The sequence below is a fragment of the Oryza glaberrima genome, chromosome 2 (genome assembly GCF_000147395.1).
Source record: "Oryza glaberrima chromosome 2, OglaRS2, whole genome shotgun sequence".
Taxonomy (NCBI): domain Eukaryota; kingdom Viridiplantae; phylum Streptophyta; class Magnoliopsida; order Poales; family Poaceae; genus Oryza; species Oryza glaberrima.
The window spans coordinates 27761316-27789046 of NC_068327.1; the positions used below are offsets into that span (position 1 = coordinate 27761316).

Genomic DNA, 27731 nt, shown 5'->3' on the forward strand with positions numbered 1-27731 from the left:
GTGTTGGTTGAAGAAGTGTTGGCCTTGGGTGTGAATGTGATTAAGAATTTTTTTTAGGTGATATGGCCGCGGGATCTTGTACGGGGTAAACCAACCGGGGGGGGGCCGCTGCTTTGAAGCGTTCGTACGCGCGCCCAGTACGCATGCCCGTGACAAAGTACGACTAGTAATTAATCTTGCGCGCGCGACGGCGACGCTTAACTAATCCCGCACTTCACCTGTACACCAACATCACCTTGTCGCGCGCGCGCTATATATATATATAAGCTGTTGTCGCAGCTTCTTCCATCATTAGCAGGAGAGCCGAGCGAGAGAGTGCGAGCAGAGCAAAGCCTGGGAAGGGAAGCACAGAAGAAGAGGGGCTAGCCTGCTCAACTTAAAGCTCTCATTTGCTGACAAGACACTGAACTCTTCGGCGAATTTCGTATATCGTCATGGACGCCGGAGACGCCATGGAGAGCGGACAGCGCGCGGCGCTCCTGCCCGAGGTAATGGCCGCCGTCTCTCGAATCTCGATCTCTCTTCCCATCTCTCTTCAGGCCACAGTGAAACCATCGACCTTGCAACACGTCTCAGCATTGGTGCAGTTTGTCAGTTTAGTTTTTCAACAGTGCGTTCACTTCATTTCCTCCTCGCGTACGGGGTGCCCAAAATGGCAGTGCAGCGCGTCAGGACTCGCGTCAGGAGACGAGGGAAAAAAAATTGAGATCAGAAGTATGCGCCGGTACATCTATCTTTGAAGAAAACACAATCTTGGCTGAGCAATGACGACAGCAAGAATGCAGATTTTTTTTATGGAAGGGAGCAGGTGGCTTAGCTCGCAGCAACAATATTTGACCAAAGATAAGAGGATACTATGTTTCTCAAAAGACAATAAAATACACAGATAATCATAATACACACAGATAATCATAATACACTTGATAGATACATCAAACATGTTGTCACTATCAGACACGCGGTGCCCAGAGAAGGTTCCAAGAACCGGCTAAAATTATGAAACGCAAGCACACACACCACAACTACTGTTTCGTCTACCCTTCACCAAATCCCTACGAGGAGTTTAGGGCTGTTTAGTTTCTAGGGACTTATTTTAAGTCCCTGTTATATCGAATGTTTGGACACTAATTTGAAGTATTAAACATACACTAATTACAAAACTCATTCTATAAACTTGGACTAATTCGCGAGACGAATCTTTTGAGTCTAATTACGCCATGACTTTGACAATGTGATGCTACAGTAAACTTTTGATAATTATGGATTAACTAGGCTTTAAAAAATCGTCTCGCGGATTAGCTCTCATTTATAAAATTAGTTTTTTTATTAGTCTATGTTTAATACTCTAAATTAGCGTCCAAACATCCGATGTGACATGGGCTACAAAGTTTTAGCCCCATCTAAACACCCCCTTAGGACCCTTTCTCTTTCTTCCTCACCCAACAATCACAAGCACTGATGTTTGCATTACGTCATACCATCCACTACTTTTCAAACACACAAATTAATATGTGTCGATTCGTTTTTCTCCCCTTTTCTCTTCTGATACGAAGATGTGCGTGCAAATTCAGATATTCTCTCCTTGCTTCTGAATTCTGATAATATTTTGTGCTATTTTGTCTCAAATTGCAGAGTCACGGACCAAAGACTGAAGATGATAGCCTGCAAGTGCCACTCCTCAAGGATAAGAAACGCAGCGGCAGCAAGGCACCTGCAATAGTTCTAGGTAAGCATTGGCGCATAGTAAAATCTCGTTTATTTGCAGCAGCTGCAATGCAATATGCATGGAACAATGTGTGAGTTTGAGCTAGTGCTCACTGGATCGAGGCCGGTGCAAATGGTGCAGGGTTCGAATGCCTGGAGAGCACGGCGTTCAATGGCATCTCGACGAACCTGGTGGTGTACCTGGAGACCGTCCTCCATGGCAGCAACCTGGCCAGCGCGTCCAACGTCACGACGTGGTACGGCACGAGTTACCTCACCCCGATCTTCGGCGCCATCGTCGCCGACACGTTCCTCGGCAACTACAACACCATCCTCATCTCCCTCGCCGTCTACCTCCTCGGGATGATGCTGGTCACGTTCTCGGCGTTCCTGCCGGCCACGGCGGCGCTGTGCGCGGCGGGCGCGACGTGCGGCACCGGCGCGGCCGCGGCGCAGACCGTCGCGTTCGTCGGGCTGTACCTCGTGGCGGTCGGGAGCGGCGGGGTGCGGTCGTCGCTGCTGCCGTTCGGCGCCGAGCAGTGCGACGACGACAGCGCGGCGGATAGGGAGCGCAAGGCGGCCTTCTTCAGCTGGTTCTACCTCTGCGTCGACTTCGGCCTGATCGTCTCCGGCGTGCTCCTCGTCTGGATCCAGCAGAACGTCAGCTGGGGCCTCGGCTTCGGCATCGCCACCGCGTGCATCGCGGTCGCGTTCGCCGCGTTCGTGCTCGCCACGCCCATGTACAAGCGCCGGTTGCCGACGGGCACGCCGCTCAAGAGCCTCGCCCAGGTCGTCGTCGCCGCCTTCAGGAAGGTCGGCATGAAGCTCCCCGCCGACGCCGAGCTCCTGTACGAGGTCAGCGACAAGGTCGACTCCCAGCCCAAGATCGCGCACACCAGCGAGTTCACGTTTCTTGACAAAGCGGCCGTCGTCTCGGAGTCGGACCTGGAGGAGAGGCCGGAGGCGGCGAGCTCGTGGAAGCTCTGCACCGTGACGCAGGTGGAGGAGCTCAAGATCCTTCTGCGTCTGCTCCCCATCTGGGCGACCAGCATCATCGTGTCCGCGGCATACTCGCAGATGAGCACCACCTTCATCCAGCAAGGCAGCGCCATGGACATGCACATCTTCTCGGTGCCGGTGCCGGCGGCGTCGTTAAGCTCCTTCCAGGTGCTCTGCGTCCTGACATGGGTGATCCTCTACAGCAAGGTGATCGTGCCGGCGCTGAGGGGCTTCTCCTCCTCCGGAGCCGCCGGCGAGCCGTCGCAGCTGCAGCGCATGGGTGCCGGGCGCCTCCTCATGGCGCTCGCCATGGCGGTGGCCGCGCTCGTGGAGACGAAGCGGCTCAACGCCGCGGCGAGCGGCGAGGCGATCAACATCGCGTGGCAGATGCCGCAGTACTTCTTCCTCGCCGGCGCGGAGGTGTTCTGCTACATCGCGCAGCTGGAGTTCTTCTTCGGCGAGGCGCCGGACACCATGAAGAGCACGTGCACGTCGCTGGCGCTGCTCACCATCGCGCTCGGGAGCTACCTGAGCTCGCTCATCTACGCCGTCGTGGAGGCGTTCACGGCGACGGCGGGCGGCCACGGGTGGATCTCCGACGACCTCAACCAGGGCCACCTCGACTACTTCTTCTGGATGCTGGCGGCCATGTGCACGCTCAACTTCGTCGTGTACAGCGGGTTCGCCAAGAACTACAAGCTCAAGACCGTGCTCTCGTGAGACGTCATTGTTAGCTTTGCAGCTGCTTGTCGAACACAAGAAAGATTCGATTACATTTTTGCACAATTGCCAAGTTGCGATTGGTGAAAGGTAGTAGTACAGTACAGATTATTACAGAGTACAGACACAATTGCCAATTGGCGATTGGTGAAAGGTAGTACAGGAAGAAAATTAGTGCAGAATTTTTTTCCCCTCTCTCTCTCTCTCTCTCTCTCTCTCTCTCTCTCTCTCTCTCTCTCTCTCTCTCTCTTTTAAAAAAAAGTGCTGCACAGATCCTATGGCATGTCAGCAACACTTTTTTTAGATGATCACTTTTTGTTGAAAGATTACAGGATATGATTGCCAATGTACCTTTTTCATATGCAATTCGATCTAAGGAAAGAAGTACTTCATTCAAAAATGAAGTGTTAGAGAATCGTTTTTTTTGAACGATAGACAAATTGCATCCGTATTGTCAAAATACAACTTGTGTGACATTTGAACAGGGGGAAACAATGGAAGAATTTTTGTGTGACATTTGAAAAGGAAAAAGTACACCGAAGGTCCCTCAATTTGTCATCGAGTTACAAAATCATCCTTCAACCGCAAAACCAGATATTCGACGTCCCTTAACTAATCAAAACCGGTCACAATAGGTCATTCGGTGGTCTTGACACCGGTTTTGTCCTACGTGGCTCACGAGTCAGCGTGGAACCTACGTATACCCCACATGTCAGGATGCCACGCCATCATCATCTCTTTACCCTCTTCTCTCCCTTCCTCCTCTCTCTCTTTCTCAATCCACGTCAAGGTGGACCGCGTCCGTGTCGCCGCGCCAGGAGCCGCTTGTGCTCGTCATCTCGGCGCACGCAGCAAGCGGTCTAGGTGTCGACGCATTGCCGAGTCCAACCCGCACACGCCGCCGATGAAGAAGAAGAAGAAGGCCAAGAAGCCGGCCGCCTCTGACGCCGAGGCCGACGCGGACGCGGACGCCAACTACGAGGAAGGCTCACGACTCTGGTGCTGCTGCCGCCACCGCCATTTCTATCCCTTTCCCCTCCCCTCCAAGACTCCGCTGCCGCCGCCGCCGACGAAACCTACACAGAGCCACACGGCGGCGCGCTCGAAGCAATCAAACCAACAAGCAGCCGTCCCCGCCGAATCGAATAGGGGGAAGAGAGAAGTTGAGGGGAAGCAGCAGCGCGCCGATCTCCATCGCCACCGGCGAAGCAGCAGCGCCGGCGGCGTCCTGCTGCTGCTTCCGCCGCGTGCTCTGAGCCTCCTCTGACTCCCCTTAGCCCCTCGATTCCCGTCTCCTCGCGAGCTCGTTTGCCCACCGCCTGCGCCGATCTCCATCCATCCCGCGAGCAGCTGTGTGTTAGGGACATAGTTGGGCTGCATATGGGCGAGGTTGGCCATGCTTCAATCCAGGCCCAAGCAAGCACAACTAGCAACATAAATGTGCAGCAACAGCAAAGCACTGGAGGCATTGAACAGAATAGAACCCGGCACGGCGGCAGCCACGGCGGCTCGGCAACGGCGGCGACTTGGTTCGGGCTTGAACCTTGTCGATCTCCTTCTTCCTCCCTACTTTTGCTAGTAACTTGTATATCCTATTCACTCCCATTTCCACCACAAAGCTTGAGTTGTAGTAATACAATTGCAGCTCAAAACCACCTCGACCTCCATTGCTTGTACTGGATATTGGTTCATTGAGATTTGGGTATTGGGTTGCTAACAATCTGGTATCAGAGCCGTTCGGTTCACTGGGATTCTTGTCATGGAGGTGTTGGGGAGGCAGCCATGCAAGAGGGGGCAGGAATTGGGTTGGGGAAGTTTTCATCCAAGCAGCACCCACCAACTGTTCGATGGAATGCCAAGCCAACCTGAGATGTCCAAGAAAGATCAGAGCATATCTGAGCCCGTTCTCATCAATTCCACCATGAAAAAAGAGGAGAAATGGCTAGATGAAGCTTTGGATCGGATATTGGAGAAGTTTGAACAAATGGAGGCCAAGCGTAGGTGTGATGAGAAGATTGATCGAATTTTGAAGAAGTTGGACGAGATAGATGCTAATAGGAACAAGTTCTTCAAGGAGATGGGTGCCTCTATCAAGGCAACCACTGCCGTACTCAATGCTGCATCATCTCTACCACCCATGGCACCGTCTCCTCTAGCGCCTACCAAGTGTTTGACGGAATGCTCCAACAACAACATCACTTGGGTGGCTGCGAATTCAAGTCACATTGGTGAGGTGCTTGCTCCAACAGCTGCCTGGGAGCTAGGAGACAGAAAGGACATGGACCAAGCTCCCTACATTGTCACCAAGGACCTCCTCAAGGTCACGCCCACCAAGTGTTCGACGATATGCTCTAGCTCTGACACCAAGCCCGATCTCACTGTAGTTGCTCCGGTTACTTGCACCACCCTTGCTGTGTCATCAATGGTGTTGGTAGCTACTGACGGCACCACTGGCAACACTAACATTGACACCCCTGTTTGTTTCAAGGAGATGCATGCCATGTGCTCGACGGTCGGCCTCGACGTTAATGGTGGCAATGACCAAGCTGTGGTTGCATTCCAAACCAAGACATGTGTGCTAAGGGGTGATCAAGCACTTGATGTATCAGTTGAAGTCTTTATGCCAAGCTCTTATATGTTAACACCCATAAATGGTTGCAGTATTATTCCATTGATATCATTGGCTATCACAAATATTCTACTTGACATCAACTCTGAGACTGCTGATTGGCAAGGGCCACCATCACAAGTGTTACTCAATACTACCAGTGATGTAGCTATAAGGAAGTTGGTCATGGGAAGGATAAATCTTTGGTTGCCACCTACTTCAAATGAATTAGTGGACACCGTATGTGAGTTATGGTCAGAACAATGGCCAACATTCAACTTCTATTGGGCAAGGTTACATTGGATGCCACCATGGCCTCCACCAACTCAAGTAAGTTCCTGGGCATGGTTGCATTTTGATACTGGACTTTCAATCTCTAGAATAGTGGTTTTAACATGTGAGATGATTCAGTTGAGTCCATGGCCACCACCTATTTCTCAAATAATCAGCAAGTGCCATGATATTGTTGTCACATATATCATGGCTTTGATATCACTATGGCCACCATCAGATCTATCATTGTCTAAATGCTTGTCAATTTATGGTAATATCAGTCCTGGAGGTCTTATTTTGCTGAACATAGTGAACTTGCAAGAGGTAGGGAATAGCATAAAAGTAAAGGTTCCATGGCTGCTATCTGACCAGCCAAGGTTTGAAGGAGTGCCAATGGATTATCTTATGGTTGGTCAGATCTTGGGTATCCAGGAAAGAAAGGGTAGCAATCAGTTGGTTCACTTGCTTTATGGGGCTGCTGCAATACAACATGTAGCGGTCAATTGCTGTGTTGGAGTTGGTGTTACCACAGGGAACACATCCCATGCCATGGCAAAATTTGAAGATCAAATTATTGAGCACACATATTGTCCAAAGTGGTATGTTTCTTGCATGTTAGCACTGTATGCAGAGAAAAGAAGGGCTTTGCATGTCCTGAACTGTTCAGGAAGTATGAAACATGTCATTCCAGTTGTACCTATGCTCAGATTGATTAGGAATGCAGTGGAAAAGGTGGTTGCTGAGTTGTCTATCAATTCTGTGATTTATCCCAGGATGACAAGGTTGTCGTATTCATCAGAGAAGAAAAATGAGATGGTACTAATGGTTTGGTGGAATACAGATGGTTCTAAACTTCTGAAATTACCTAGGGTTTGTGTACATGTATTGGATCTAGAGGATTTTTAGTAATGATCTGCAAACTGCCATTTAGAGATAGCATACAAGTTGCAATCCTGAATGAATTTGGTGACTACAAGAAGAAGAGCAATGCAGTCAGTCCTTTTCATTTCAAGATGATCCAAGCTATAATTCCCGTTAATGATGAAAGACTTGCTAATTGTATCCAAGAACTTTAGACACCCTGGGATCCCAGTGGCAGTGGTAATAATTTGCATCGGCTTGAGGACAAGCCGAACGCTAAGGAGATGAGATTGTTAGGGACATAATTGGGCTGCATATGGGCGAGGTTGGCCATGCTTCAATCCAGGCCCAAGCAAGCACAACTAGCAACATAAATGTGCAGCAACAGCAAAGCACTGGAGGCATCGAACAGAATAGAACCCGGCACGGCGGCAGCCACGGCGGCTCGGCAACGGCGGCGACTTGGTTCGGGCTTGAACCTTGTCGATCTCCTTCTTCCTCCCTACTTTTGCTAGTAACTTGTATATCCTATTCACTCCCATTTCCACCACAAAGCTTGAGTTGTAGTAATACAATTGCAGCTCAAAACCACCTCGACCTCCATTGCTTGTACTGGATATTGGTTCATTGAGATTTGGGTATTGGGTTGCTAACACTGTGTCACCGTCATCATGGTGAGCACCCCGTATAGACGCTCGTGCGAAGCCATCCCTCACCGCCGCGCTCGTCGCCGACTCCATCCCCACCACTGCCTTCGCTGCCGGAGCGACCATCGCGCAGGTGAGAAGGAGCTCGCTGCCGCCGCATCGCCACGCCACCCCGCCGCACGAGGGGGGCGCGGAGGCCGGCGAGCTCGTGCCGCCCCCTGGGGAACCACGGCGGCAGCCCGGCGGAGCTCCACAGCGCGGGCATGCACCGGCCGTGCGCAGGCGTCGAAGGGGAGCGCGGTGGTGGCAGACGAACGCGGCGGAGGCCAAGCTCCTAGCCCTCAACCGAGTGCGGTGGTGGCAGGCGAGCGCGGCGGCGGCTGCTGCTGGCGCCTCGTCGCCGCCCAACTCCGACGGCTCCCGCCCCCTGCTCCGCTTCGCGTGGAGAGCGCCGACTTGCTCCGCTTCGGCCACCACCCGTCTCGGCCCCGTTGCCTCCCCGCTGAAGAATACAGAAGAGAAGAAAATAAAAGAGAAAAGAGAAGAAATAAGAGATAATGTGACATCCTGACATGTGGAGCCCACGTGGGTCTCACGCTGACTCGTGTGCCACGTAGGACAAAATCAGGGTTAAAACCACCGAATGACCTATTGTGATCGGTTTTGATTAGTTAAGGGACGCCGAATATCTGGTTTTATGGTTGGAGGACGACTTTGTATCTCGATGACAAGTTGAGGGACCTTCGGTGTACTTTTTCCCATTTGAAAAAGGACTGGGAATAAGTTCATCTAAGGTCCCTTAACTTGTCAACGAATCTGATTTTCGTCCCTCAACCGAAAACTAGATACAACGGGTCCCTCAACTATCAAAACCGGTGCAGATAAGGTCCCTTGGCGGTTTTGAGGGCGGTTTTGGTGGACGTGGCGCCTACGTGGCTAATTTGACTCGGTCTTCATTTGATGTGGCACTAACGTGGCAATTTAATCCAGAAAAAATAATAAAACCCATGGGACCCACATGTCAGTTCCACACACAAAATAATAAAAAAGTGGGCCCACCTGTCATTCTCATCCCTCTTCTTCCTCCTCTCTCTCTCCCCATCTCCCTTCATCTCTCTCTCGGATTGGGATCCTCTCTCCAAGCGCAACGGAGAGGCAGTGGCGCATGGCGGCCGGCGGGAGAGGAGGGAGCGGCGCGACAGCGGAGGCATGGCCCGGCGGCTGTGGGCGGAAGAGGAAGGGGCGGCGGAGCTTCTTTTCTCCCTCTCGGTCTCTCCCCTCTCCACGCCATAGATCTCTCCCTCTCCCACTTACCCGCAGCCATGGCGGAGGATGCCCCCAGAGCCGCCGCCGCCGCCGAGGGGAGCCAGCATGCGTCGGCCGCGGAGGGAGGCTCCGCCGCCGGCCCGCCGCTCCCGCGGCACCAGTCGCCAAGGCCGCGGAGGTGCTGCTCCCGTCGCTCAGCATCTGGCTGCTGTCGCAGCGCACGCCGGCGAGGAGCAGACATTGATTTGATTCCAAGATTTTTTTTAGCAAGGGTCAAGAACCTCATTTCTTAATTAACCCTTTCTTTTACTAAAAATGATCGTACCAGTACAGGTTCAGCCAAAGCGGCAAGCGATTTGATTCCAAGATAGTATCAGCTTAGCTAGCAGTGGCTAGCTAGCCATGAGTAATAGTGGCAAGGAGCAGCGGCGGATGGACCGGTTCATCGTGATCCCCTTCTCCACCTGCCGCAATGGATCCAGCATGGACGTCGTCGATGGAGGCGGCAAGAGCGGCAAGAAGCCCCAAGGTTCGTTGTTTGGAGTCTTGGATGCTTATTCTTCACTTCTGCTCTATCTTGTCGATTGTTTTTTGCGGGGTGATTTAGGAGTTTGGTATTAGTGATGTTGTGTACGTGTCTAGGCGGCGGCGGCGAGGGTGGCGGCGCGGCGGACCACCACCGCCAGCACGTGGCGCACATCGGCTGGAACGGCAGCACAAACACCACCACCAGCCTCCGCTCATGGAACCGCGCCGCGCCGCCGTCCTCCTCCTCTTCCACCACCACCGCGTCCACCTCGTCAGCCTTGGCCTCGGTTGTGCAGCTCATGTCCTACCGTCTGCCGCAGCCAGGGCCAACTCCCACCGCCCCTTCCTCTTCCGCCCACAGTTGCCGGAGCCATGCCTCCGCCGCCGCGCCGCTCCCTTCTCTCCCGCCGGCCGCCGTGCGCCGCTGCCTCTCCGTCGCACCTGGAGAGAGGATAGGGGAGAGAGATGAAGAGAGGGAGATGGAGGGAGAGGAGGAGGAAGAAGAAGAGGGGTGAGAATGACATGTGGGGCCCACATGGGCCCCACCATTTTTTATTAATTTATGTGTGAAACTGACATGTGGGTCCCACGAGTTTTATTATTTTTTCGGGTCGAATTACCACGTAAGCGCCACGTCAGATGAAGACCAAGTCAAATTAGCCACGTAGGCACCACGTTATCCAAAATTGCCCTCAAAACCGCCGAGGGACCTCATCTGCACCGGTTTTGATACTTGAGGTACTCGTTGTGTCTGGTTTTCCGGTTGAGGGACGAAATCGGATTCGTTGACAAGTTAAGGGACCTTAGATGAACTTATTCCAAAAGGACTGTGTTAATTGTTACCTGGTAACTGGGCCTACTTGGGCCTCATTGACTGTTCGAGTAATTTACGGTCCATGACAGGCAGGCAAAGTTAGTTGGTCCATGGAACGCTGGGCTCGCAGCCTGCGCCGTGCACCGGCCTTATCAAGCCCATAAAGAGAGAGACGAAAAAAGAATAAACCGTGTGCCCGTACGCGCTCTGTGCTCATGGTTTGACGGAGTCGCCAACGGAGTCGCCGGCCCGCAGCCGCAGGTGGCCGAGAGACCAGCTAGGTAGGAGAGCCCGCGTGCTGCCTACGCGATGCCATCTCACCGATCCCCACCGCTCGCATCCAAACGGACGGCCCAGATTCTACGCATATCCTCTCGAACTTTCTGGGCTGCTGGCTTGCCTCAAGTCCCTCAACAAACGAACGCTGCTTTTCGACGAAGAAAAGGAGGGTTCCTCGCTCTGACGCCTTGCGCAGTTGTACCGTACATTCGTACTACCACACAGCTTGAAGAAGAAGAGGGAATTCGACGAGAAATAGTAGAAGCTTGGCGTTCGTGCGAGGAATTCTCGGTGGTTGATCGATCCGTGTTTCGCGGCGGATGGGGCAGGCGTTCCGCAAGCTGTTCGATGCCTTCTTCGGCACCAGCGAGATGAGGGTATGGGTGTTTTTTCTTCTTTTTGTTTGTCAAAAGTAAGAAGAATATTCTCTTTTTTTTTGGGTGTGTTCTTCGAGAACTTCTTGATTGATTTTTGCTCTGTGACGCTTGCTCTTTAGGTCGTGATGCTTGGGCTGGATGCCGCGGGCAAAACCACCATCCTGTACAAGCTGCACATCGGGGAGGTCCTTTCGACTGTTCCTACGATTGGTATGTTGCTGATTACTTTGTCGCAATATTTTTTTTTTCGCTCATGTCCTCTGTGCGAAATTCGAAGTTAAATCAAGGCTTTACGGTTAAACTAGTCAAGAAGTTAACTCCGTCGGCAGCAGAGGGGCAAAAAGAATTATGAACTCCACATGGATTAGCAAGATGGGGGAAGAATCTGATATTTCTGATTAGCAAGCATCGATTTGCTCTTAAGATAGCAATTATCCTATGAGAGACAACCAGTTAGTTTGCTCATCAGACTGGCCTTAACGCTTAACAGATATTATCATCATGGCTTTTATGGGGTTATTTGAAAAATCTGACATCTCACTTTGCTGGGACACTGATTGATGCTTCTGCCTTTGTGCTGTACCACCAGGGTTCAATGTTGAGAAAGTACAGTACAAGAACGTGATGTTTACAGTATGGGATGTCGGTGGCCAAGAGAAGTTGAGGCCTCTGTGGAGGCATTACTTCAATAATACGGATGGTTTGGTATGTTTTGTTTCCTTTGTGGTTATCTTTTTGGGAATACGTGAAAGATTTGTGCATCGTTGCATTAAAGAAGGAAAGAAGTGGTTATTTGATTTTGACAGACTTGTGTAATGATATAGTATTATATAGCCATTCTGCATAGGTTATTGTGGTTGACTTTGAGACAAATATTTCTTAGTTTGACTTATTGGTTAAAGTTGTATGGCATGTATGCAATTGTTTTATCCAAAGTATCCATAAGGCTGGTGAGGTTGCTAGATGATCCTTTGACCATTTTTAATTAAAAAATTAAATGCATACCAATATTGATACCGCAAATATGTGTGTTTAAAATCTATGGTAATTCGATTTGAATTTATGTGGAGTTATAGAACTCATTTATTTAAACAATTATGATAGTGAGATAACCCAAATGAGTGGTATAGAATTTCCCAGTTCTCTTTTAATTAACATGAAAACTTATGGATCTAGAAGTACCCTGTGCTTGGCATACTATCTATTTTCATGTAATGGTATTGTAATATAATATAATCATGCTTAATTATCCAGTTAATGGATAATGTTGTCGAGTTTGTCAGATCTTTCACTGTATGAGATTATAGCAATGTTTCTACTAATTCAACACTTAATGAATTGCTCTTCTGTTGATACTGTAAATGATATCTTTGCTTGATTTGATTTGGTTTGATTTATTACAGCTGAACAGAGCCATCTTTCCAGATATAAGCTCATTCTGGATTATTTTGTGCTATATTACCTAATGAAGTTACTAATTAGCTAATGTTATGTCTATAATGTAAACCATACTACTCTTCAGTTACTAATTAGATGATGCTCGTCAGTAAAACTTTATTCTATTTTCTTGTTGATTTGTTTTCCTTGAGAGATCGGCGTGATACTGAAATTCGGATGTATTCATGAGCATACCCAACTACATTTATAAATTGTAATAGCAACTTATTCCTATATGTTATTTTTGCACGTTCTGATTTGCAGATCTATGTAGTTGATTCATTGGATAGAGAGAGAATCGGAAAAGCGAAAGCGGAGTTTCAGGTTTAATAAGCTATTTTAAGTTATGCTCATCAGATAGCTTGCCTTGTTAGTGAAGCTAAGGTTTGGTGGCTTTGTTGCAGGCAATCGTTAATGATCCTTTGATGCTTAACAGTGTAATATTGGTATTTGCCAATAAACAAGATATGGTAAGTCAACAGCACTTGAGAACTCCTTTTGTGTTTTAACATGAACGTGCTCTTTTTTTTTTTTTGCGGGGCAACACGTGCTTGAATGCACATGTGTTTGAAACCTGTGAACATGTTCCGTATTGCCATCCATAAATGTATTTCCCAGCATTCATTCATATAACAAAGAGGATTGTTTTACTTCTCTAGACTGTTGTGAACGTTGTATGAAGGTAAACAGGTAGTGTTACTCGTGAGCTGTTTGCATCATGTAATCTTTTACATTCGTGGAAAGATATGATGTCCCACAATTTTTCATCTATAATAGTGTTGTAAAGTTGCACCTTATTTGGTTTTGTGTTGGGTTGCTATTGATTCCAGTAATTTAGTTCAATACACGAATGGATGAGATTGTGCTTCTGTGGCATGTCTGAATCTGATGTCACTGCACCAGTAATGCTAGTTGCCATCAAACATACCATAATAGGATGCAGGTTGCCATATTTTTTAAGGATGATATCTGAACAAATAGATGATGACAGAATCTGAATATGCGGTGAAGCCTTTGAAACTTTTTCATAGGATGGCATGTTTGCCCTCTAGTATTTACTACTACTAGTAATTAGAACGATCTATGCCGAATTGCTGATCCTGTCTAATGCAGCATTCCTTTGTTTTGTCAGAAAGGGGCAATGACGCCGTTGGAGGTGTGCGAAGGCCTTGGCCTCTATGATTTAAAGAATCGCATCTGGCATATCCAAGGCTCTTGTGCCCTCAAAGGTGATGGTCTTTATGAGGGCTTGGACTGGTTGGCAAGTACTCTGAAGGGACTGGAAGCCTCAGGTCGCCTCCCCTCAGGAGGGACCTCATTGTTCTAAGTAGCAGGTCTGCCTGTAAGATTCTTCCGTTGACACTAACAATCTTTGCATCAAAGATGATCATGGGAACAAATTATCTTGGTGTGGAAGGCCTTACATGGTCACACCTTACATTGCTCAGGCGATATGCTTCGCGGTGTCGATTCTACTGAAGGCAAAAGATGCATGAGAGCCTGACTACTTGAAACATCACCACTGCAGTTTTGTCATGGGTAGTAGTGTAGTAGTACCCATCGAGTCTTGTGAATTTCCTTGAATGTTACAGCTAACTATCGGATGCATTTGTTCACATGTGATGAGTGAAACGCATGTTGATGTAAAAAGTTTGTGTAAAGTTATGTTTGGCAAATGCAATTTGTATCAACAAAATCTGATCCCATGACACATTTCTCTGACGGTCCTACATCAGAACCGGAGACAAGAAAGAAGGCCTATACTTGCGTCGATGTTGGTTGGAGCGAGCCTGGATTCCTGGAGCCCTCGACTGGTTGGTTGGTCGCCTGCAATCTGTTACACCAAACAGTGCGCACGGCAATAATCTGAAAGCCATTATATTCTGGGACTGACGTGCAGGGATATACATTTTGAACTAAATACACACTGGTTTCTGATGAACTCAAGTACTCAACTGATTGCACATACTGAATTATAGTAATCTTTTTGGCGAAACAGATTGTCAAGTTTTTTGTTTATTCGGAGCAAATTGTTGATGCTGACAAGCAAATTGTTGATGCTGACAAATCGTGAATGAATATCTATCTGTATGGTCTACTCCCTACGTCAAAAAAAAGACAAATCCTGTTTTCCGTGCCCAACGTTTGACCGTCCGTCTTATTTAAAAAAATTATAAAAAAAACTAAAAAGACGAGTCACTTTCAAAGTATTAATCATGTTTTATCATCTAACAACAATAAAAATACGAATTATAAAAAAATTTCATATAAGACAGACAGTCAAAATTGGACACGAAAACCTAGAGTTTGCCTTTTTTTTTTGACAGAGAGAGTATTGGGCAAACAATTGATGTTGACAAATCCTGAATATATGAATATATTACTAGGTACTTCCTTTGTCCCAAAATATAACAACTTTTAGCTCTCAATATTTGTCCCAAAATATAACAACTTCTTCACAACATTTTCTTCCCAACCAATCACAACTCTCCACCATTCACTTTTCTCACCTATCTTCACTACTTAACCAATCATAAACTCTCCACGTTCACTTCTACCTATTTTCTTAATAACCGTATCCAACTCTTAAAAAATGCTTATATTTCGAGACGGATGGAGTATCTATAACATGGTCTAAGGTTAGAAACTTTAATTAGTTTTGAAAAAATTAGTAGCAGCAAATTAAAAAAAAGTGAAAAATCTCCTATCATTTCGCAGTTTGAACACGACCAGTACAAAAAGAATCAGAACTGATAAAAAAAATCGAGCTAAGCGACAATAACCGGAAAAGAAAGATGAGAGAAGCGTGACAACCCGTGAGGCCGTGACAGAACAACACACGACGGCAGCCAGAGCCAGCCGAGGAGAAGCAAGAGGCGACGCCGCTGGCCAAGTCGGCCCGTCACCAGCCACATCCACAGAAAAACGGGGCGAACGCCTCCTCGCGACCTCACCTCACCCCACCCCCCACCCCTCCCACCTCCCCGCGTGAGGGATGAGATAGAAACCGCGCCGTCGCATGACGCCATCGCCGGCGGCGTCCACGTCCGCCTCTGACGCCGGGATGCTCGGCCGGCGCGTGGTGATGCTCCCGTCGGCGGCGGCGGCGCTGGGGCTGCGCCGGGGCCGGGCGCGGATGCGGCTGGGGTGCGTGCTCGAGCACGTGGCCCCGCGGCTCGCGGTGGCGTCGGCCGCGCTCCTGGGGGCCGGGGAGGTCATCGCCGCGGCCGCCGCGGCGGGGAAAAGCGGCGGGGCCGGGCACGCCGCCGTGGCGTCGACGCTCGCGCAGCTTACGGTCACGGCCGTGGCGATCGCCTCGGGGGCGTGCCTGTCGACCAAGGTCGACTTCCTCTGGCCTCGCATCGAGCAACTGCCCGGTAGCTCCCTCCCTCTCCCTCTCCCCGTGGTCGCTTGTTTGTGCATTTGGGTATTTCATTGGAGGGTTAACTGCTGAAACAATTGTTTATGTAATTATCTTCTAAATATGATTAAGTGTCATGTGAGCATAGCTATGTGCTTGAGTGCTTCTATCTCATAAATGTTATAGTCGATAAGCTCTTAATCTCCTTTTAAAGTGTATAAATTTGTTATGTCTTTATTTTTCTTAGTAGGAAGTATTATGTTCACATGTAAGATTAATTGTGGTTAGCAAACAAGAGAAATATAGAATGTAGAAGAATAACCTGGTTTTTTTTATTACTGCTTAGTTAATTTTTTTTTCTGGCTTTCTGGAGTAAGCCAACTATGCTCCCATTTAAGTAAGATTAACATCCATTTCTTCCCTCCCTCATATTTGTTATCTTGTATCCACGCAGACACTCTTATATTTGAAGGAGTAGAGGTGACTGGATATCCAATATTTGAGGACCCAAAGGTGTTAAACAAATGATACATTTTCAATAAGCATTTCTTCAGCTGAATGTTTTCATTTTCGCTCTCCAGTTTGATTTTCTCAATGTTATACAGGTGCAGAAAGCAATTGTTTTTGCAAGTACTGCCCACATTGGGCAATTTAGGAAAACAGGAGATCCATATGTCACACACTGTATACATACTGGGAAAATCTTAGCTGCCTTGGTCCCGTCAACTGGAGAAAGGGTATTACTTTCCTTGCGTTCTGTTTATTCTTTCTAGTTGATTATTGCTTTTGTTCTGGCTTCCCCAACCCACCATTGCGTCTCATGTAGGCAATCAATACAGTTGTTGCTGGTATTCTTCATGATGTTATTGATGATACAGCTGAGAACTTGAAGAGCATAGAAGAGCAGTTTGGAGATGATGTTGCTAGTTTGGTATCTGGTGTTTCAAAGCTAAGCTACATAAATCAGGTGATGCATATGTTAGAAAAAACCCTGTTGAGTGCTGAGTGCGGACATTGATTTAGAAGGGCTAGCTGACTTGGCACTATAGTTTTAGGATGCAATATATTATGGTTGAGAGATGTGCTGCTCAAGTTCAACATGAATACATGATGTTGCAACAACTTGACAGTCATTGCAAACAGCCAAACATACTCTATTAGGTTAAAGCAACGATTTTGCATATTGCCACCACTTTGATAGTTCAAATTGCAATTAATTTTCTCTGTATATGCTGAATCATGCCAATTTTCAATCTATTGCCTTCAGATGTCTGAATGCAGATCTGTGTATACTTCTGGGATAATTTAGCTCATGATATCCTGTTGTCGTATCAATCATTAATGAATTGTAGATGCTCTCATGGCAGTTATACTTTCTTACACTCAACATTGTCATTCTGTTTAGTGTTATTGTCTGTGCATTGCAGCTACTGCGCAGGCATCGACAAAAAAACACCGGTGGAAGCACTCTTACTTCAGAAGAAGTATGTTCTCTTCTATGCTAGCAAGGTCATATTGTGCTAAAGATGTCATGTCTTCACTCTTTTCCGATTATTTGCAAATGAGTTCCAAACATTTATTGGCATGTATTTGATAATTTCAGATTCCATAGAAGGCATATACTAATGTTTTCAGAAAACCATGGAATTGATTATCCTCCTGTTGTCAGTCAGGCAAACAATCTGCGTGGCATGTTATTGGGGATGGTTGACGATCCGCGTGTGGTGCTCATCAAGCTGGCTGATCGCTTGCACAATATGCGAACCATGTATGTCATTCTAGGCTTCTCAATACTGTGTAGTTTGCTCTGCTGATTTTATTCTTTGCAGCCCCAGTCACTTATAAACTATCCTACTCTGGTTTATGCCATTTTCATTGACTGTGTTTTCCCTTCAATTTGGCAACAGCCATTTGAATCATCTAGGTGCATTGACATCATAAGACAGTCCACCTCAATATGAACCAACATGTTCTATTATTGGAATGCTCCTTTAACTTCATGGTGATTTCAAATAGTTGCTATACTATGTATATTTTGTATCTTACTGAAAGCAGTATTTCAGCTATGCTCTTCCCATTCGCAAAGCTGAAGCTGTTGCTCAAGAGACATTGGCTGTCTGGTGCTCACTTGCTTCTCGATTGGGTGTCTGGGCTTTGAAAGCTGAGCTAGAAGATTTATGCTTTGCTGTCCTTCAGGTTTTTATTCTGGAATTTATTGTCTATGAAAGTGTTATTCCTTGCTCAATACAACACTACTCATGTATTCTTCTTTGTCGACAGCAAGATGAACATTATAAATTGTCCTCATACTTTGATATTTTTGTTGAATATGGCGCTTGTATATCTTTGTTTTTATTGGATTAGCGATTACCTGATGGCTTTATGTCTCGTCATTGTTATTATACCTTTTTTCTGATTCCAGGGAAACTCTGTAATTTATTATGGTTAATAATATGACATTTCCTAATCTAAAATTATCATGTATGTTTTTTTTTTTCAAACATATTGATTTGATTTGAGTAGTAATTCTGCGGTGCACAAGTTGGTCTGAGTAACCAGATCTTTTGCATGGTTGGGTAATTTATGTATTATATAACTTTAATAAGGAGTTGGGTTGACATCTCAATGTTTTAGAAGGTTTACATTTTCTCATCCAATATAATCTTTAGTTGTTCATTAATTGAATTGATTTTTTATGATAGGCATACAGATATGCAATATTGTTTTGTTCCTCTTCATCTTGTTGGCTGTGTGTCAATTTTGTGGCCCCAACCATTTTATCTTTTGGTTTTATAAGTTTCCTTCCTGATTCGGTCTCACTGTCAAATGCACACAGCCCCACGTTTTCAAGAAAATGCGATCTGAACTTACTACAATGTGGAATTCAACCAACAAAACTAAAAGCACAAGAAGGTCATCAATAAGAAGTGGACTACCTGCCTCAACAAAGGATGTGCATACAACTTCCGTCCATGATTTTTTCAGTCTGAGTAACCAAGAAAAACCAAACATGAAGGTGAGTATTGTAAGATGCACATGTTTGGGTCTTAGTGAATCACACATATTGAATTGATGTGAGTTGACTTACATGGAATTTTGCAATGTTTTTTCATTTATTCTGCACTTGTGCTTCCCACATGCGTCTGCCTCTTTCATAAACATACATGAACAAAGGCAATCAAGCCTACCTGGGAGCCAGGTGATCACTTGTGATAAATATCTTATTATTTTGGTTTTTTACCTGCAGGACTTATTGCAAGCTGTATTGCCATTTGACCTCCTTTTGGATCGGAAAAGACGATCCTACTTCCTAAATAATCTCCATGGCAGTTCTGAAACATCTGTACCAAAGCCTAAGATTGTTGATGACGCTGCTGTTGCATTAGCATCTTTAGCAGCTTGTGAGGAAGAACTTGAACAAGAATTACTTATATCGACATCGTAAGTTCAGACCAATCTTAGTACTTTTCAGAAGGAATTTGTCTCTTGTTGTGTACATATGTCAAATCTACTAGTAGCATTGAGATTCTCATCCTCGAATTATGTGATTTCTTCAGGTATATACCTGGGATGGAAGTAACTTTGTCAAGTAGACTCAAGAGCTTGTATAGCATGTACTGTAAGGTAATAATACCACACTACCATATGCACATTGGTGTATGATTTGTTTTTTTAAGTTCACGTGCCATCTATTATGATCGTACAATCGAGAACTTATGCTGGCCTAATCATAAGGAATTTTCTTATGTAACTGCATTCCAAATGTTGGTTTGCTTATTTGCTTACATGTTCTATACCAACAGATGAAAAGGAAACATGTAGGCATTAAACAAATCTATGATGCTCGTGCATTGAGGGTGATCATTGGAGACAAAAACGGTGCATTGCATGGACCTGCTGTCAAGAATTGCTACAGCGTCCTTGATATAGTAAACAGGTTTGTAGCGAATCAAGTATTTAACAAGAAGTATTTATGTCAGCAAGGACCAGGCGCATAGGCATTCTAAGAATTTACTACTTTTGCAAATAAATGCTTCATTTTATGTATCAATTAGGACCAGTTTATATCCGTATTTTTACATGAAAAAAATTCTTCTTGGCATTTTTTCCCACTTTTTTCTAAGATCCATGTTTGAGTCTAGAATTTGCTGAATAGCACTTGTTCCAATCAAGAACTTTTAGCTATATCTGATTATAACCTTTGCAAACTGTCTGCTTTATCCATATATGCAGGCTATGGACTCCAATTGATGGGGAGTTTGATGACTACATTATCAACCCTAAGGGTAGTGGTTACCAAGTAAGAATCATCTGGCACCAAATAAAATATAACACGAATTGATAATTTGAGGCAGTATTCCCAGCAACCTATTGCCAGTATAAATATATTAGGACGAAATTGTCCAACACTTCCTGCATTCCCAAGTTTGTTCTTCCTTGTTATAGATGCCCAAGCAAATATGACTAGCTGTGCACCTGTACCGTCAACTATCTAGATTTGAATCTTGATTTTCTTATCCATTACTAGATGTTGCACAGACTTATTTTGTCTCTCTTCGCTTGCTTATCTGCTGGTTGTTTTCCTTTCTAGTCACTCCATACGGCAGTTCAGGCATCGGATAACTCACCACTGGAGGTCCAAATAAGGACCCAGGTAGATTTTTTGTTCCCGTTCTTCCCTTTTTTTTTTTTTGAATAGATCTTTAATACTCCCTCCATTCCAAATTGATCTACATATTTGATAGGTACACCAAGACCAAGAAAGCTAATAACTCTTTCATACTATATTTACTCTAGCAACAAACTCAATGTATGCACCATCCCCAATATTTCCTAGCCAATAACAAATCAAGATATTGCATGTGGGTTATAAATACTTGTGTGCATAGATGCATGCATCAATATCCATTTACTCCAATGCACAAATAACGAATAGACTCTAATAAATGAACACAAATATGTAGATCATTTAGGAATAACCTCAAAAAAAATTATATGTAGATCAATTTGGAATGGAGGGAGTAGTTTGACTTGATCCTGATGGAGATGTTTGTTCGCAGCGAATGCATGAATATGCAGAATATGGACTCGCTGCTCACTGGCTGTATAAGGAGAGCAAAGTTGACTACAGAAGTGGCACGAGTAACAAGATAGGACAAAGTACATCGTACCCATCAAGTTCTTCGGAAGATGAAAACTACATACAAGATGTTATGCCCCCAAAGTACAGTTCTATGAAAATGGGGCATCCAGTCCTAAGAATTGAGGGCAGCCAGTTACTGGCAGCTGTCATTGTCAGGTATAGCATGAATCAAAAAATGAACTTTGTTGTTTACCCAGAAAGCTTGCTATTGCAATTGACACCTGATTATGTTAGTTGATTTGCAGTATAGATAAAGGGGGAAAAGAGTTGCTTGTTGCTGTCAGTTTTGGCCTTGAAGCTTCTGAAGCTGTAGCTGAACGAAGATCTTGCTTCCAGTTGAAACGCTGGGAAACTTATGCTAGAGTTTACAAAAAGGTCAAGCTGATAATTCTTTTTGGTGATGGGCACTCCTTATGAGAAAATGCTTCTATCTAATATTCAAGCTTATTTCAGGTTTCAGAGAAATGGTGGTGTGCACCAGGACATGGTGACTGGTCAACAAACCTGGAGAAGTATACATTGTGCCAGGATGGGATATTCCATAAGGTTTGCAAGTGCTGAAACATTATTATCTTTTGTTCATTACCTCACTTTGTTTGTTTGCTTCCCTTTGTGTGTTTTCTTCTGGTCTTGGTTTGAGTTTCTTGTGTTTGAATAGCATTGAACTTTTGTATGGGGAACTGGTTGTGCATGTGGATGTGTATGAATTGAACTGAAAGTTGGAGTGGTGTAGGATCAATAAGTTCTGTTCATGGGGTTTGATTATGTCCTGTATTTGAATAATGTGTTTTGCAGCAAGACCAATTTGGGAGGCTTTTGCCTACTTTTATTCAACTTATTGATTTGACGGAAGAGGAAGAGGAAGAATATTGGATGGTTGTATCAGCCATATTTGAGGGTAAAGAGGCCTCATCTCTGACTCCCGATTCAAGCAACACTGAACGATCGACATCTGAACCTCCAAGCTCTACTCCATTGAGTGATCCCATCAACAATAAGGTGGACATATTCTGGCTATATCTCATGTTTATTCTGTTTTGTATAGTCCATTAAGAAGATGTTATAGTTCTCTTGTTAGTTTGTTACTGCACAATACGGATAAGAACATACACCCGGATTCTCGAGATCAGATAGAAAGCAACATAATATGCTCAATCCTCACCGTTTATTCATTATGCCCTGTAGGTTCATTTGCTCAGGACAATGCTTCAATGGGAGGAGCAAGTTCGACGCGGAGCATCACTTGCGGAGAAAAGCCTCAGTGTAGGCACATGTACTGAACCAATCCTTCGTGAGGTGGCCATCATCTGCTGGCCGTACGGGAAGATAATGAGGATGAGCCTAGGCAGCACAGCCGCTGATGCTGCTAGAAGAATGGGCGTTGAAGGGAAGCTGCTTTGGGTTAATGGCCAACTTGTGTTGCCCCAGACCGAGCTCAAGGATGGGGATATAGTTGAAGTGAGGATGTAGCTGATGCGCCATATCTCCTCTGCCCAGGGTTATTGATAAAATTGGTTTGAGGTTCAATCAACTATGTAGGGTACATTACCTGAAAATCAACGACCCTAGGGTCGTAACAGACTGAAGATTAAGAAAACGTAGAAAACCAACAGCCCAATACCTCAATTGTACAGTCCATTTGTCGATAAGAATCCAAGGATGCGGGATTTATGTACAGGAAGTGCTATATCTGTACATAAAGCTACCAACTGTATGTATCCTTGTTTATGGTTAAAATGTAAATTTCTGTAAGTAAAGCTGTAGTAATATTAGTCAGTAGTTGACAGTTTTCTAGGAGCTGCAATTGTTCTGTACATAATGGTGAACCGTTCTATGGCTTGATCACCTGAACAACTGAGCTAGTGATTGATGAACATGGAGTGAGATATGCGCTTGGTCTGTAAATTACAAATCAGTATGAATATTTGGACTTCCGATGATAATATTTTTGCATATTAAAAAACTAAATTTTTAGCACTATGGGAGATGATGTCTAAAACTGACTTTTTTTTCCCCAAACACTAGCCTAGAGCCCGTGCGTTGCAACGGAAAAAAACAAATTGAGTTTCTACCTTATTAAATCAATTAATAAACATTTATATTAGTTTAACCAGTGTTATGATTTTTCTTATTAATTAAATAGGTGATTTTGGAATTTGGAAAAACCAATAGTTAAATAGGGGAAGACTTGTCAAAAGTTGGTGTAATAGTATAGATTGTGAGGTCTAAGTAAGGTGGAAATAGATACCACCATTACTAATATTTTAAATAGTACTTTTTTTTTTCAAAATATAAGTATTTTTAGCTATAAATCTGGACAACAGTGTGTCCAGATTTATAGTTTAAAGTTGCTATATTTTTGAAACGGAGGTGGTAGCAGTATTTAGTATAGATAAGTACTATTGGTGGTAGTAGGGAAAAAAAAAGAAAACAAAATGTTACCGCTAGTAGTTTTTTTTGTTGCCCGCCAATCAATTCTCAGTTCACAGATGGACCAATTTCACAACTGCTAAGATCGATGTGGTTCTAATAATTATCCAATTTACCAAATCATCAACTACTAGTACTCCATCCGTTTTACACTATACTCCCTCCATCCCATAATATAAGGTATTTTGAGTTTTTTTTACGTTTGACCACTCGTTTTATTTAAAATTTTTTGAAATTATTATTTATTTTATTTGTGACTTACTTTATTATCTATATTATTTTAAGCACAACTTTCCGTTTTTTATATTTGAAAAAAATTAAATAAGATGAGTGATCAAACGTTAAAAGCAAAAACCTAAAATCCCTTATATTGTGGGACGGAGAGAGTAAGTCATTTTAGCATTTTTCACATTTATACTCATGTTATGTCTAAATTTATTAACATGAGTATGAATGTGGGAAATACTTATATTATGAAACGGAGGAAGTAATAATAAAGATGAAAGCGATTATTCACGATGTTCTAGGAGGAAAAACTTCAAAACATGCATCCGCTCGCCTCTCCAAAAATTAATCGCCTTTCCAAATTTCCATGGGAGAGCCGAGACCGTCGTATTCAACTCCTTTGCTAAGCGTCTCCGGGCCCCACATGCAGTGACACCGCGAGCGCCGCAAGTAGTAACAAAACACAAGCACAGCTAATCCAGATTGGCGAATTGAACGGCTTGCATGACACGCCCCGCGTTTCCTTCCACTCCTGCGACGCCGCCACGTCTCCCCCCTTTCACAGGCAGCGTTCAAACTTTCGAAAATGAGAAAAAACCCTAGGCGAGCCCCGCTCCCAACGGTCACATCTCTCGAATCCCCTCCTATATAAACCCCTCCGCCGCCCACCCCACCTCCGCATCTCAGCTCAGTACTTGATCCACCACCCACAAATCCGCCGCGCCCAAATCAGGAGGAGGAGGTAAGAGGAGAGGTAGGTGCCGAGAAGAGATGGAGGTGGAGGCGGCGACGGCGGCGGCCATGGACTTCCACGCGCTCTCCCGCCGCGAGCTGCAGGCGCTGTGCAAGCGCAACGGCGTCCGCGCCAACATGACCAACGCCGCCATGGCCGATGCCCTCCAGTCGCTCCCCACGGTAAGAATCCCCCTTGATTGATTGATTGATTGGTTTGTTTGATCTGTCCATTTCGAGGGTTTGGGTGATTTTGGTGTGGGGGGTTCTCGTGTGTATGTTCGTTGCGCGATTTGGCGTGGTGCTGGTGGTGATTGATGAGTTGTGTGTCGGTTGCGGATTAGGTGGATGGGGTCGACGAGATCGGCACGGCGGCGCTCTGCCTCCCGACGCCGAGCAGGTCGACGATGAAGTCGGCTTTTAAGGCCGCCGCGGCGATCGGCGAGGAGCAGCAGCACGGGAGCCCGCTCCCCCGCGGCCGCCGCGTGTCGGTGATGTCGCCGGAGGCCATCCGGATGGACGTCGAGGAGGGCGAGGACGAGATGAAGCGGGATCTCGTCAAGGAGATCGTGAGGACCCCGGGCGTGGCGCTGCGCAGCACCAGCCGCCGCGCGAGGGCCACGCCAGCGCCGATCCCGACCCCTGCGACCACTAGGCGGACCGCCGCTGCGCGCAAGGTGGAGGAGGCTGCGCCTACCCCAGCTACTCTGCGGAGGAGCCAGAGGACGGCTGCTCGGAAGGCCGCTGCTCCGGTGGTGGAGGAGGTCACGGCAACTAAGACAACAACTTGGAGGTCTGCGAGATCGAAGGTGATGGTTGATTTGGAGCAGGAGGTGGAGGACATGGCGGTGGCGTTGCAGGAGGTGAAGGTTCAGGAAGAGGATCCGAAAGGTGAGGGAGACTGTTATGCTTTCTCTGATCAGATTATTTGTTTCGTTCGATTGCTTGGATGAGATTTTTATGCGAGTTTCGTCATCATGCAGATGTTGCTTCCGATGAGAAATGTGATGAGGAAGAGGAAGCTACGAAAATTCTGGGAGGAAACAGTAAAGAGGAGGAATCAGAGGAGGGTGAGGAAGGTGAGATTATTCATGGATTCTCATTAACTTTCAAAAAAGAGTACTGAATTCGAATGCTACGTGTGATTAGCTATTTCAATTTGGTTGAATTTGCTGTTATCCTTGTGCAAATTGATGATGAAAATTCGTGTCTATGCAGTTGTTTCTTCTGCTGCACCAACTGAACTTGCAGTAATTTCAGTTATGAGCTGTGATGACCCTAAGGAGGAGGAAATAGTTGCAACTGGGGAGGAACCAGCTAAAACCCAAGAAGGTGAGATGCTTCACTCTGTTCTTGCGTATTCCATAATCTATCCATCTATCTTTGCTTTATCTGTACCAATGAAGACTGAATTGTGGAGTTCGAAAATCAAAGCAGCTCTGTTTTTTTTTTCTTTACATGTAGCGATCTATATGAGGTTATGACTAAGAATTGTAGTATTCCAAATCCATTCATCTACTAGTTGATTCATATGTAGAGATTTTAGATTCTGAATTTGTTTCATTGCAAAACTAATCCATTCGAAGTCACAAGTTTGTGAATTGTGTGCTCTTTTCTGTTACCGTTTTGCTAATTTTGAATCTTGGTGCATCAGTGGAAGGAGTTGGGAAAGAACAGGAGCCCGTTAGTCTTGAGAATTCTGCTCCCTTGCCAGTCATGGAGGATTCACCAATCCTAGGAGTCCTGTCAAAGCCAGAACCTGTGGAACCACTCAGCGAGAAGATAGAAGATGCCTCTGTTGGTGATGGTCTGGGCTTTGGTAAACTGTCCGCATTGAAGGAGATAACTGGTGAGATGAATGATAAGGAAGTTGATGCCGATGAGGTGCCAGAAGAGAAGCTTCCAGCTGATGTGACCGATGACAAGACCAGCGAGGAAGATGACCTCAACGAAGTTGAGAAATTATCTGCCGTTGAGATACCACAGGCTGATCTAACAGGTGATAAAACCAGTGAGGAAGAGGATCTGAATGAAGTGAAGGAAGGGTCGGCCTATGAGAATCCGCAGGCTGATCGGATAGACGCTGAGAGCAGTGAGGAAGATGATCTTGATGGGGAGTACAGTGAAGAATCTGATATTGATGAGGAGTCCAATGAGGAAGGTATGCTTGATGAGGAATCCGCCGCTGAGGAATATGCCTCCAGTGAGGAGACTGATGATGAGAGTGACCCCTCTGAAGTGGCCACTGATTCTGATGAAGTGGAAGTAGAAAAGCTGCAGGTCGCAATGGAGGATGGATTGACTGCCGAGGCCAATCAGGTTGATGATGAAGAGGATGATTTCAGCGGTGACCTACCATCCGATTTTGACAATGCCGACAACTTCAGTGATGATGAAACTGAGAGCGACGCCACTGTTGTGATCTCATCTGCTTCCAAGGCCGCTGTTGTGAAGACCCTGGATGACTCCTCCGTCACTGAAGCATCCAGTGAGGAGGAGGTTTCTCAACAGGAGGTGGAAGCCTCAGTTAACTCCATCGTGAAGTCCCTGGATGAGTTTACTTTCACGGTGGAGGGCACCCAGAAGGATGAGCTGACTGAAGAGATGAAGAGCACAGATGATGCTGAGGATGTGGGAGCAAAGGAGTTGAAGAAAGAGAAGAAGAAAAAGAAGCCGACTGTCCAGGAACTTAACGCCACGAGCATGAGGAAGCTCAAAACCATGCTCAAGGAAGAGCTAATTGCCAAGGTAATGCCATATTTAAGATCTCTTTCGATAACCATTTCGTAATCTCATATCATTCCATCCCCCTGACACGTTGTTTTGCTCCAATTGAAGGCTGCCGCTGGGGAAGGGAAGAGGCTGGCGCTTGCAGAGCTGGACGACAACGCCGGTGGCGTCGACTGCTGATCGACGATGCGGATGGGGGGCGTGAGGAGCTGCAAAACCCAATGCCATATGAGACTGAATAAAATGAGGAGAGCTATAGTTGTGAAGTGATAACTAAGGCTTCGTCTTGCTGGCGTGAGTGCCCAAGTTTTCGTGTGTGGGGAGAGGCGCATCAGGTTGTGAAACCATGGTTTCTCTGAACAACCTGCAGTTTGCGTTGGTTCTCTCTGTTTCCTTTTTTCTCGTGGTCGTTTTGTGTCTTGTATCCGTTCCGTGCTGAGACTCTGGCTTGGTTAAGCCCTAAATGTATTTTACTGCTATTTACAAGTAATCGAGTTCTCTGTTACTGCTCATGAATGATAAATATGTTTCGATTGTTAGAATTGTTATACGGCAGTATATGCCATTCCAACTGCCACTACTTGTCTACATACATCT

At 45.8% G+C, this 27731-nt stretch overlaps 4 protein-coding genes and 1 pseudogene across 6 annotated transcripts; all 5 read left to right on the top strand.

Annotated features, from left to right (window-relative positions):
- The first annotated feature begins 303 nt into the window (after positions 1–303).
- LOC127761728 (protein NRT1/ PTR FAMILY 8.3-like) lies at positions 304–3822 on the top strand. Its single transcript, XM_052286058.1, has 3 exons — positions 304–488; positions 1633–1726; positions 1847–3822. The coding sequence occupies exons 1-3, from the start codon at positions 435–437 to the stop codon at positions 3421–3423; spliced, it is 1725 nt and encodes a 574-aa protein (XP_052142018.1). The 5' UTR covers positions 304–434; the 3' UTR covers positions 3424–3822.
- Positions 3823–9480: 5658 nt separating this feature from the next.
- Positions 9481–10075, top strand: LOC127761253 (uncharacterized; annotated as a pseudogene).
- A 760-nt stretch (positions 10076–10835) lies between these two features.
- Positions 10836–14217, top strand: LOC127762143 (uncharacterized). 3 transcript variants are annotated; one of them, XM_052286526.1, is made up of 7 exons: positions 10836–11076; positions 11196–11286; positions 11666–11781; positions 12778–12837; positions 12918–12983; positions 13646–13855; positions 13962–14217. In XM_052286526.1, exons 1-6 carry the CDS (start codon positions 11020–11022, stop codon positions 13838–13840), a joined length of 585 nt encoding a protein of 194 aa, XP_052142486.1. In that variant the 5' UTR covers positions 10836–11019; the 3' UTR covers positions 13841–13855; positions 13962–14217. The 3 variants fall into 3 exon arrangements, with proteins under 3 accessions (XP_052142486.1, XP_052142488.1, XP_052142485.1); XM_052286528.1 differs by having other exon boundaries at positions 13646–13847; XM_052286525.1 differs by having other exon boundaries at positions 10837–11076; positions 13646–14217.
- A 1220-nt stretch (positions 14218–15437) lies between these two features.
- On the top strand, positions 15438–22985 carry LOC127762142 (uncharacterized). The gene is made up of 18 exons (XM_052286524.1): positions 15438–15890; positions 16329–16387; positions 16480–16611; positions 16701–16841; positions 17302–17358; positions 17548–17642; positions 17938–18070; positions 18711–18890; positions 19122–19315; positions 19432–19498; positions 19678–19811; positions 20108–20174; positions 20466–20528; positions 20935–21173; positions 21263–21392; positions 21471–21563; positions 21813–22016; positions 22203–22985. The coding sequence occupies exons 1-18, from the start codon at positions 15533–15535 to the stop codon at positions 22485–22487; spliced, it is 2631 nt and encodes an 876-aa protein (XP_052142484.1). The 5' UTR covers positions 15438–15532; the 3' UTR covers positions 22488–22985.
- A 1360-nt stretch (positions 22986–24345) lies between these two features.
- Positions 24346–27689, top strand: LOC127764806 (uncharacterized). The gene is made up of 6 exons (XM_052289727.1): positions 24346–24587; positions 24749–25295; positions 25388–25483; positions 25623–25736; positions 26059–27152; positions 27243–27689. The coding sequence occupies exons 1-6, from the start codon at positions 24444–24446 to the stop codon at positions 27312–27314; spliced, it is 2067 nt and encodes a 688-aa protein (XP_052145687.1). The 5' UTR covers positions 24346–24443; the 3' UTR covers positions 27315–27689.
- The last annotated feature ends 42 nt before the right edge of the window (positions 27690–27731 follow it).